This window comes from Scyliorhinus torazame, chromosome 8 (genome assembly GCF_047496885.1).
Source record: "Scyliorhinus torazame isolate Kashiwa2021f chromosome 8, sScyTor2.1, whole genome shotgun sequence".
In the NCBI taxonomy this organism is placed as follows: domain Eukaryota; kingdom Metazoa; phylum Chordata; class Chondrichthyes; order Carcharhiniformes; family Scyliorhinidae; genus Scyliorhinus; species Scyliorhinus torazame.
This window is the reverse complement of record NC_092714.1, coordinates 225,476,260-225,488,710: the sequence shown is the minus strand read 5'-3', so window position 1 is coordinate 225,488,710 and position 12,451 is coordinate 225,476,260. Positions and strand designations below refer to the sequence as shown.

Below are 12,451 nucleotides of genomic sequence, written 5' to 3'. Positions count from 1 at the left end.
TACTATATTAAAAATTCATTCCAAAATTACAACACTAAAAAGTGAGAAGGATGATTCTTTCAATTCACATTCAATATAGTGTTAGATTCACATTGGAATAATTAAAAGAATACTCCAGGATAAGATCCTTCAATCATAGTATTTGTATTTCAAATAAAAATAAATATTTGCCACAACCAAGCAGTAAAGTGGAGTTCATGGGAAGTGCATGGCGGGGGATAGTTAAATTGAGACAGAGGCATATTCGCAGGGGGAATAATTGAGATAACCCCAATCTCAGGAGCAGGCATTCTTAGGAAATGTCATAAAATATACAACATATCAAGTACAGACATCTATTCATTTGATCTTCATGTGATTGTCACAACAGAACAACTTCTTCCCCCATTCATAATTAAATGAGACCATCAAACTGAATTACTGACCTGTAGCCTAATCAACATGCATCTGCAATCATGCAGTCCCTCGTACTTACAAAATATAAATTACATGGAAGGGAGAGTTTTAAAATATTTTCCATTTTAGTTATAGCTGTAGGTTTATGTATGATGAATTAAATTAGCAGCTGTCTCAATTTTTAGCCTGAAAACAATGCTAACCCCATATGATCTTCAGACGATTATGATTTTTATGCTCGAGAATAATAAGCATGCATTCCAATCTAAGATAAGGAAAAATTATTGTGTTCTGTAATTTGTTCTATTTTGCATTTTAGGATACGGGGGTCATTATGTTTTCAGTAACATGCGTATTCAAGAAACATATAGAACAGAAATGGAAAAATCACCAATGGCCTAGAAGAACTAAGAATCTTTTTCCATGTCTCACTAATATAAATCTTACTGAATCTAATCTTTCTTCCTGTTGAAGAAACTGTGCAATGTCTTCAGCTGTCGTGCCCAACATTCCTTGCTCTTGCAAGTACTGTATACCTCTCTTTGGTTTTCTGTTGAACCTAAAGACAAAAAATGCAGGGTTACTACCATCACTAATATTTTACAAAAAATACTGTGGAAAGTAGATGCACAGAATAGGCTTTATATATACAAAAGGATTTACCAGGTTTTCTAATTGAGATGAGAACAAACAATGACATGTATTCAATGCTTGCAAATCGCAGCTGCATGTCAGCTTACTGTACATTGTGTTGGCAGTGTCGTATTAGAACATGCTGAAAGCTGAAACTGTTCTGATAACATTTCAGTCAATAACCAAGAACAACTATACATTATCACAGCAGCAAAATGCAAATGCTCGTGGTTCATTGTAAATCATTGTACTTTTACCACAAGACGCTGTCTGGCCTTTTGTGCATGCCCTGATGCCAACTCTTCAAGGAGAACTATCTATTCTAATCTCATTTCGCGGAATCATTTCATTTTTTGCTTTTCAAATACTCATCCGATTCTTTTTGAAAAGACGTTAGACGCAGCCTCGGCATCCACTTGTTTTTTAATATTTTAATGAACCTCTTCATTCTTCCAGTGATAACCCTTAATTTGTGCCCCTCATTTACCCACAATTGAAAACAATCTTGGGACAATTTGCCCTGATCCAGCTGGTTGCTCATGCTCGTTATATTAAAACATATACAGTTTTTATCTATATCCACCTAGTTTAAATTCTACTAGCGTAATGTGCCAACCTGCGAGTCAAGGTAAATCATTGGACTAAACACCCAGACTGCTGATACCAAGACAGTTACATTACATGGTGCCCGTCAGTCTTTTAATCAGCCTGCAAATCCTCTACTATTTCCTCCAGGCAACTGTGGAGAAATACAAAAATTAGTTGTAGCAATTTGTGAGGGAAAACTGACCATGTTTTTACTGTCCACATCATCAAAAACATGAGCATTTTGTCTTCAAACACTGCTATAACTAATTTTCAGAGTGGCAAATTATGTTTTGGAATTTGCAACACTAACGACTGGTTCTGCCATGCATATGTAGATGAGACAATACTACTCAATTGCATCAGGTTCAATCAAAAAAAAAGGAATAAGCATCCAAATGCTCATCACATTGGATGCCAACAGTATACTTGCAAAAATTTATATTTTCGTTCTCATAATAGATAATTCATTACGGTCAACCAGCATTTTAATAAGGATGGATCAATATGTGTGGAGCACTAAGATTGAGGGCTTTTGAAATATTAATAAAATAGCTTGATTTTGTTTTGAAGGAATGGTTCGGAAATAAAGTTTCTGTCCTAAGAATAGGGATGAATGCGTGAATCAGAGGAAACCGTGGGCAGCATTTCACCTCCAAGTCAAAAGGTTGACGGCTCATATCCCATCTCAGGAGGTCCTGGCAAACAGAGGTCTGGCTCTAAATTCTGGTTTGATGTCCAGTGTACAGATGTCGTAGGAACTAATAAAACCATCCCATTGGATGAATCACATCAGCTGCTACGAGGATAGTTCCACGGTTTGTCAAACTGCTAATCATCCAACAAATCCTTCTACTATTTCACACTATTACACTTTGCTAGTAAGTGTCGTTTTTTGCTCAAGTAACTTCGCAAACAGATGCACTCATCGTCAAACCTTCCACTCGGGCCATCGGGTTGGAATTTCTTTTCAAGTTTGCACTGATAAATATTCTTAAATAAATTTGAATGGTGACCTGACACAATTTTATTAATACATCTCAAAGTGTTTCTACGTTTATATAAATTTGTGTCTCATCCACCACCTGTGAGTAAGTGGATTCTAAATAACTAGAAATGTTAAGGAGCATTCAGAACTATTCACAGTTACATTGGTGCACAGTTATCAGTTTCTTAGTGAATGAAAATAAAGCTTTAAAATATATTTAATAGTATACTTACACTTTTTTTTAAAAAAAATGTTAAAAGCCAACTTGAAGGTTTGTAAACAGGGGCAATGAACAGAAATTCGCAATTGAATCCGTGAATAGTTCGACCTGGGCCTTGAATTTCCTTGGTGCTTTGTGCTAATTCGGCTGACTGAGCAAATTTCACTCAAATTCAGCAAAACCGAGAAGAAACTCCTGTCCTCTGGTCCTAATGGCGCATAACAATGATTTGGGGGTATGTGTCTAGATAGGGTGCTTTTTCAGAGGGCTAGTGCAAACTCGATGGGTCGAATGGCCTCCAGTAGGGATTTTCTGATTCTATAAGTGCAGCATTTTCCTTCTGCTTCAATTATTACACAGAATTCTTTTCTTTCCCTTTTAAAAAAAATTTAAAGTATCCAATTATTTTTTTTCCAATTAAGGGGCAATTTAGTGTGGCCAATCCACTTACCTTGGACATCTTTGGATTGTGGGGGTGAGACCTACACAGACATTTGTTTTCAATAATCTTTATTGTCACAAGTAGGTTTACATTAACACTGCAATGAAGTTACTGTGAAAAGCCCCCAGTCGCCACATTCCGGCACCTGTCCAGGTATACGGAGGGAGAATTCAGAATGTCCAAGTTACCCGACAGCACGTCTTTCGGGATTTGTGGGAGGACCCGGAGAAAACCCACGCAGACACAGGGAGAACATGCGAACTCCGCACAGACAATGATCCAAGCCGGGAATCGAACCTGGGACCCTAGCGCTGTGAAGCAACAGTGCTAATCACTGTGCTACCATGCCGCCCATGGGGAGAATGTGCAAACTCCACACGGACATTGACTCGGGGCTGAGATCGAACCTGGGTCCTCGGCTCCATGAGGCAGCAGTGTTAACCACTGCACCACCGTGCCGCCGCTATTACACAGAATTCTACATGTGCAATGATCTTTAAGTTTTGGCACATGCTCATGTGATTTTCTGTAAATATTAGCAGAACTGAATTCTAGGAGGAATAGTATATGCCCAATATTACATTATTCAAGAGGTTCTGGGTTGTGATGTGACAGAAAAGCTGCAATAAAATTATCATTCCAGGCTTGATAGGTTAAACGGCCTCTCCTCATTCTCAATTTCTATGCTCAAAAGTGTAACTTGGTTAGTCAAATTTTTTCTTCATAATCTTAATTTGTAAACCCTGGCAGCTGAAAGGGTGGTACATACATTAATTTGAAAAAGCTCTGCAAAACAACAGAGAAAGACTTAAAGCATGACACATATTGAAATCGGCATATTATATTTGTGAACCTACAGATCTATTCCTTGTTCAATAATATCCTTCTGTTGTTTCAGGACTTCAAATTGCTCAGGATCATCTGCTGCAGACGTCTGAGTACTAATACTCCCAACACCTGATGATATAGTGGAGTCAAAGGAATTTGTACTCCCTCGTCTGCGCATAGCATCTGCATGTTTGCCTTCATTGTTATCTTGCTCGGATGGCTTCTCTTGACCTACAAATTCATTTAAGAACAGGAGATTTCAGCTGCATTCTTTGCTAATTCCAGCTTTGGTTTAAAAATGTTCATGACTTATACACATGGTTAAGCTCCCATAATTAATGGTAAATGCTAAAAGTGAACATAACATAAAATGCTATAAATGAATATAACTTTTCATGAATAGACTTTATAAAACAGATAGCAGAAAATGTTCACACACATGTTTTGCTAACTTACCAAGGTTAGTCTGATGGTTTGGATTTATATATAGATCTTTACTCCATTCGACCATGCATTTCAGGATGGAAACCAAACATTCCAGTCCTTTCTTTCTAAGACTCAGTTCCTGGAAATTAGATAAACATCTCCTCAGTTGGATATGCTACATACGAACATACAAATTTTAAGTAAGCCATCCGACCGTCAAGCCTGCTCTGCCATTCAATAAGATCATGGCTGATCTGATTGCCACTTCAATCCCACATTTCTGCCTACCCCCTTCACCCCCTTGTCTTTAAAAGACAAATATACTCTGGAAAAACAGCCATAAATTCTTATTTTGCATCTTGTACTTGACTGCAAGCACGATTTTCGGGCTTAAACTGAAAAGTGATTTACGTTTAACTATTTGATGTTGAAGAGGAGCATTCCTCTTAACACTTTTCATTGGGTTACATAAAATCAATCTAGCTTCAATGTATGATCTTTCCTAAAAAAATACGTAAATTAACAGGTACTCCACAGCTCTGCTTTTCACTGGAAAACCTAGCAAATAGGCATCAGTAGCAAGACAATTGCTGCAACCTTTAATCCAAATTTCCAATTTTGTCTGAATACCATCTGAACTACACCAGGAAAAAACATGGAATTGGCAAATATATCCTTTAAAAAAACCTGTTGCAATCAAATGAGAGGGAAAGAGGGAAGTCATTCAACCCATCCTCACCTGATCTTAACAATATTTATGGTCAGAAACACATAGCCCCTGCATAAATTTAGCTCCTTCCAAAAAGACTACCTAATGGATACAATCATATTAAACAATTATCCTAAAATGCATTATTTTGAAAAAAGGAGTCTGGAAGATTTATGGATCAAACAGTTTAAACATTGCAATGACAATATCTGGATTACAACAGGCCATTAATGTTACAATATTCTTCTGATGAACTCACCTGCAAAGGTGTCATCCCCAACTCCTGACCACTTCGTCCCTGAGCAATTTTTGACAAGTCATTCACAAGGCGCTCAAATATATTCGCAGCATTCAAATCACAATCATAGTTCACATAAATATCCACTACGCACTGAGCATCTGAAGTGTGCAAAGATAGAAATTTAATCTGACAATCGCCTATCGCCCAGTAGTGTGGTTTTTTAAAAAACTCAGGAAGCTAATAAGCAAGTGATAAATTAAGCACAAAATGTATACGGGATAGTGCCCACAGAAACTTTTCCCTCTAATTTCTGTTTTGCTGTGCTTGGCCTGTTTTTTGCATTGTGCAGCCCTTTAAGACAGACTTGCTGCTTCGAATGCATGCACCTTAAAAGAAACATTGCTGATGAACAGGTGATTGTTCCCTGCTCTTTACATTCTGGATTGCTGCACTGCAAAGCACCCAAGAAGCTTAGAGGGAACACTGCATACAGCATATCAAGATAGTCAAGAAATGTAATCTGAGTTTAACTAAATACGGCAGTTCCATATTATAAAATATTACGGTTTTTTCAAAGATTCAAAAATATCCAATGAAATGGAGCCACTCTTCATTGAAACGATACCATATACAAGAAAGTCTGCAACCTTTTAAAGCAGTTGAATTATAATATGTTGGATTGAGCACACTTGGATACCAGCTGAAAGCACATAAATAATTTTCACTGGATGCATCTTTTTCTCTTGCCTTCCCATATATTCTGGGAAACGTTCGTGGTTTTCAAGACCTGTTGTCATGTTCAAAACACACATTGGCCCCTTGGGCCAGTGACAAATGCTAATCAATTTATACATTTATAAACTTGATCTTTGAATTTACATTCTACTTCTGTGTTATGAATTTGGGAAATTAGCGAGATTAACAGGGAATTTGGGATGAAACAAAATAACAGCCAAGTAACCAGACTGGTAAACGTCACGAGGAATTACAAGATGCGATTTGTCCAGTAACAAGATCTGCAGGCTTCTGGAGACATTGAGGTGCGAATGGCCAGGTCAGAAACATTGTTTAACCAGAGATCAGTGGGGTTACACAAATGATAGCTTCTAAAAGGAAATGATTTTCAGAGATGTAGACAGCCGAATCCACAGGGTGAGATATCAAAGAGACTGAACAGTATAACTGCTAGCACCCTCAGTGGGAAAGCAGGCTTGTTCTCCATCCAACCGTCAGACAGGCCAGTTCTATCTGTGATCCGAGCCACGAAGGCCTGTTCCAGCTACTATTTAGATGCATAGCAGATTTCAGGCAGTTATTTTATTCTAAAAGTCAGTTTTGCGTTTTTGTTGAATCCGGAAGAGATGTTTCCCAGAATTGGTCACCTAAGCAATATTGTGCGGTAACTTTAATCTGGATTTAACCTATACTGAGTTATTAAAATTGGATGTTGCTTGGGAAAAGGGTGTCTCTGAGTTCAGGGAACGTGGGTATATTTTGGTAACTTCAGATAAAATGGTGTGATAACTTACTCACATACTTAAATGTCATAGTGTATGGAAGTTTTTTTTGTGCGCTTTTTTCTTTTACTTTAATAAATATTCTTTATTCACTGTTTACACAACGACTGGACTGGTTCTTCACATTATTCTAAACAAATATACGCAACTAAGAATCAGTGTTTCAAGTTATCCTTTGGGGTTTAGAGACACTCTCGCAGGTATCATCAGCGGGGTTCTCAACATCTGTGCACAGTTCAAATACTAATCAGACCGGATTCAAAAAGCTAGAACCAATTATTGGTCACAAATTGTTTTTTTAAGAGAGTGGCCCAGTGGCACAGTGGTCAGCAGGTAGATTGGCCACACTAAATTGCCCCGAATTGGAAAAAAAATTGGGTACTTTTTATTTTTTTTAAACGCATAATTTTTAATTCATGCACTTCATTTTTGAGGGAATTAAGATTTTTAACTGGACTTTTCTTCAAGCCAATATTAATCCTACCAGAAAGGAACGATGTGATGTGATTATGTGTTTGGATACGACAATGGGAATTAATACATGGAGAAATAAATTCCTTAGCTGTGCTGAAAGTGAAAAGTATTATAAAACAAATTACCTGCACAAATCCTGGTCAGAGTTTGAATGACCATCCACTTATGCTCAAATGTACTTGTGGATGTTTCCAAAATATTTAGGAAAATCTCTTTGAAGAAAACCTGCTCAATTGAGGAAACAGGAGTAAACACTTCAAATATCTAAAACCATACAAAAGCCAACTTTACAAAGATCAATATATTTTTCCAAGTAGAACGTACTAGGCAAGGTTGCTCAGTGGTTAGCACTGCTGCCTCACAGCACCAAGTTCGAATCCAGCCTTGGATGACTATCTGTGTGGGTTCTCTCTGGGTGCTCAGGTTTCCTCCACAGTCCAAAGATGTGCAGGTTAGGTGGATTGGTCATGATCAATGCGCGGGGTTACGGGGATAGGTCTAGGGAGTGGGCTTTCAGAGGGTTGGTGCAGACTCGATAGGCTGAATGGCTTCCTTCTGCACTGTGAGATTCTATGGAAATGTAGACTTGACCAAATCAGAATTATCCTACAATGGCTCAAAAGATAATGCATGCTTTTTAGCCCTGATTTTCCAAGCACATCACATTTTATTGGAATTTTATTTTCTTAACAAGTGTGACTGTAAACCATTCTCAATAAGAAAACTGTGAGAGTTAGAAAAGTTACACCTAAAGGAGGTTTGTTAATCTTGGTGGATTTCATTGGTGACTTTCAAAAAATTAATTTTATGGGATGCGAGTGTCATTGGCTGGTCCAGCATTTATTGCCTGTCCCCAACTCATTAAGCTCGTCTCAGTAGGATGGAAACCAGGCAGGGAACTCCAACAGTGAGTTATGAATCAAACCCTGGAACTCCCTTCCTAATAGCACTGAGGGAAATCTGGTTTAACTGGAAATTTGACCTTCTTCTCGGTGGCCTGGCCTCCTGTAGCTGCCTGGCCTCCTGTAGCTGCCTGGCTTTTTGTTTCGTGTCTCTACCAATATTAGATGTGCTTACCAAGGTGGTCACGGTAATAGTGGTTAGTCATCTAAAACAAAGTACTCCAAACACTACTATAAAGCATTAAGTTGCTCCACGCACTCGAGTAAAGCTTCTGGTATTTGGATCCAACCATGTGCCATACTCTGTTTCTCTCTCCATAGATGCTGCCAGACCTGCTGGGTATTGCAGGAATTTTCTATTTTATACCTGCTCTTCTAATGTTAATCTATTGTTCGCTGCCTGGTTAATCTGTTGTTAGCTTTCAGCACATATATTCAAGTAGTCCAGGGAACCAAATTCCTCATCAGTGCAGCATTTCTGACTTCCGAGGCAGCTCCTAGCCTACGTGAACAATTAGCTGCTTGGGAAATTACAAGTTTGAAACAATATACTAAGCACGGGGTACAAAACCATTCATAGCTTTTGAAAATCAGGGCACAATGCTTTTTACTGTCCTAAAAGTGTTTATATAAAAAGCTCAATTTGTGCTAGATTACACTAAGAGAACATGGATACAGCAAATGCTATAACATCACACAGATATACTACTGAAGAAACATTAAAGTCATACCTCAATTTGCATTTTTAAATGAATCTTGAAATGTGAGAGAAGTGTAAGGAAAATAGCCAGTGAAAGCTCAAACACATCTGGTACACAGGAGACACCATTTTTGGATAATGCCACACAAAGGTACTGTTTAATTGCATTGATAAACATTTCATTAGTTTTGAAGACAGGCCCAGCATTTTGGAGGACTGACAGGAGTAGTTGCAGTGATATTATCTTCGACCGCAGTTCATGGGACCTTGAAAAAAGGTTTGGAGTAAATGTTTAATTTTTTAAAAACTATGCACACTATCAGATAATATATGAAATGTACCATGAAATGTTCCTGTACCAGCCTCCCCGAACAGGCGCCGGAATGTGGCGACTAGGGGCTTTTCACAGTAACTTCATTTTAAACCTACTTGTGACAATAAGCGATTTTCATTTCATTTCATTTTCATGAAATGACACTAAATGCTGTGGCATGTGCCAGAACCAGTCAAGCCATTGAGAATTCAATATTAAAGACGTATTGCAAACAATTCTCTATGTTCAGTAGTCAGTGCCTGAAAACTGAGAATAAAACCAAAAGTTGATTCTAAACTTCCTCTGATGTGTTATTTTGCACAATTTTGGATAATTCTTAACACCTGCAGAATTATTTACTGATCTTTTTGAATATACAAAATATTTTTCAGCATGACTCCAAAAGTTTAAATGATTTTTTTCCCCTTAGAAATGCTACTAGATGTGCTGAACAATATACACTGCAAGCGGATTAATAATGCCTTACTAACCTCTGTGCAGGAAAAAGTAGCTAAGTTTGCTAGTTGCACAACTTTTTGTGATCTTTAGTAAAATCAGCTCCAAGTTATGCAAGCAAAATTACAATTATATAAAAACAAGTCAATTGCTTCATATAATGACAGAATTTTACATGTAATATATGGTACAACTTTAAGATGGCCCAGTTTTGAAAATAAGAATTGACCCAGAAATTGATGCAATGGTACATTTCACATTGAGCAAAGTGAAGTGGGATTTTTTAAGCACGTTTCAGATTGCATTATATTTGCATTCCAAATTGCTGGATGTGAGAATTGATAATGGTGCAACAATGGTAACATTGTATCTGAGACTGCATTAACACCATACTCAACATTCTATCTCCCGAACCAAAGAACTAAAGCATAGCGCTGCTGCCTCACATCGGCAAGAACCTGGGTTCAATTAGGGCCTTGGGTGACTATGTGGAGTTTACGTGTTCTTCCAGTGTCTGCATGGGTTTCCTCTGGGAGCTCCGGTTTCCTCCCAAAGTCCAAAAATGTGCAGGTTAGGCGTGGTTATGGGGATAGGGTGGGCGGAGTGGGCCTCAGTAGGGTGCTCTTTCAGAAGGTCAGTGCAGACCCGATGGCCTAAATGGCCTCCTCCTGCACTGTAGGGATTCTATGGATAGAGAAGGAACAGAGTAAAAGACACAGAATGAAATAGGGCGAATTAAGGTCAAATTGTATGCAGGAAGAGGCACAGAAAAAGGATTGAGAGGGTAGAGGCAAAGAATGAAAAGGAAAAAAAAATAAGAAAAAGCAGAAGAGAACATTGAAACCCAATTGAGAATTATGTTGATTCTCGAGAAATTAATCGAGTGACTAGCAAGGTAGACATTTAAAATGCATAAACATTCTTACATTATATACTGCATCCCAAAATGATTTTCCACAAAAAAATTATTTTAATTATCTTTAATTTCTGATTGTTAAATCTCAGCTTTGCATCCTCAAAATTACTGCTTCTGACATTAGTAGGAATGCAGGTGACAGGTCTGGCATAAAAAGCCTGCAATGACAAGATTTTTTTCAAAACTTAAAAGAAAAGGAACAATTTAATTACTTCACTTGCTCCCTTCTGGGCATCCAAGGTTGAATGTAATTTCAGGTCCATAAATCAAGTCATGAACAGGATCAGAATAATATGCATTACTGGCCCTAAATGGAAGATTAATTTGCATTCATATCACAAATCCAAGAATTTAATAGTGTGTAAATAATTTCTCTGAGCAGGTTCCCAACAATATCACACTTTGGTTTTGTTGCTGCTAACAGCAGAGCTGCACACATCATCCAGCAATTTATGGAGAATGGAAACTCTTGGCATAGATCCTCTTCTCCACAAATTACCTGATATTTTGCAAACTGATCGCGGCAGGCATTGTGACTTTACCATTAATTTTCTGACAATTTCTGGACCAGTGTTGCGACTGATGTGATTTTTTTGAACAAAGAGTCCAGATTGCAGTGTCTAATTTACGTACAAGAATTTTTTTTTTTACATCTTGGCATTCACTTACTTTGGATCTGGAGGTCCATCACTTAATGGTTTCATGGAAAGCTTACAAAGTGATCTGAACACCAAAAACGCATCTTTCTGCAAAATGTGTGAGAATTTAGTACTGACTGGAGGTGGCACCACAGCTTCAGACTCCTAATACCAAAACAAAATGCAATATTAAGTCAGAGTTTCGATATTTACTGCAGCTGCTTCATTTAAATTTCTCAGGTTCCTCCATCTACCTGTACCCTTAAACAGGCAAGCACTTCCAACAAGGTTTTCGATGGACCAAGAGGCGAATATTTCATTATCTTAAGTACATGGGCATAAAACAAACATGATAATAGGGAGTGGTTATATACTGCAGCTGGTACGTATCTCTGTGTTAGGAGGTCTAATGATGGATACAATGCATTGTACTTTAAACAAGGAGAAGAAAGGGAACTGCTCATTGGCTTGACCTGTGCTCAGCACATGGTGCAGTGCTGTAGAATTTTGGAAGATATCATAGTTGGTCTTTCAATTTTATTTAAAAGTTTTATTTACAGACGCAAGAAGAAAAGAAAGCATCAAAAGGCATTAGCATTCTGAATAACAAAATCATTGTGCCTGAAGTGGATAAACCACACCTGTAACTTTATGTACAAATGTTGAAAAAGAGATTGAAGTAACTATTGCAAGACGAAGTTCAAAACTTGCACCTGCATTTTATGGCAATTGATACATATTAATGATAATCTTTTCATTTTGAAAGTGTGAAGTAGATACTCACTGAACAATTAGAATTGTCTGCAGATTTCTGTTTGCTGAACTTTATTTTTAAAAGAGTCACATAAGTAGTATATCAGCAAACATAAAGATAAAGAGCCAGAAAAGTTCAAAACACACTTTTATAAAATGTCTGTAAGTCAGTGAGTGGTTGAGGCATGGGGCGGTCTCAAGTTTGATATCTGACGTACAAAGAGATTAGGAGAGAAGTTAAAAATTGTGAGGAAGGCAAAGCAAAACTATGAAATTAAATGAGCAAGCCAAAATATTCTATACGCACGTTATTG

General features: G+C 37.7%; 1 protein-coding gene across 1 annotated transcript in view; it reads right to left on the bottom strand.

The window, feature by feature from the left end:
* The window catches only part of LOC140428409 (brefeldin A-inhibited guanine nucleotide-exchange protein 2-like), a 162,341-nt gene that overhangs the window by 54,169 nt on the left and 95,721 nt on the right, over positions 1 to 12,451 (bottom strand). Inside the window, exons 9-15 of the mRNA XM_072514827.1 lie at positions 11,416 to 11,549; positions 9,093 to 9,327; positions 7,585 to 7,684; positions 5,487 to 5,626; positions 4,549 to 4,657; positions 4,122 to 4,323; positions 844 to 955 (exon numbers count right to left, since the gene is read on the bottom strand). Coding sequence (XP_072370928.1) covers positions 844 to 955; positions 4,122 to 4,323; positions 4,549 to 4,657; positions 5,487 to 5,626; positions 7,585 to 7,684; positions 9,093 to 9,327; positions 11,416 to 11,549 — 1,032 coding nt within the window. The remainder of the gene's footprint in view (positions 1 to 843; positions 956 to 4,121; positions 4,324 to 4,548; positions 4,658 to 5,486; positions 5,627 to 7,584; positions 7,685 to 9,092; positions 9,328 to 11,415; positions 11,550 to 12,451) is intronic.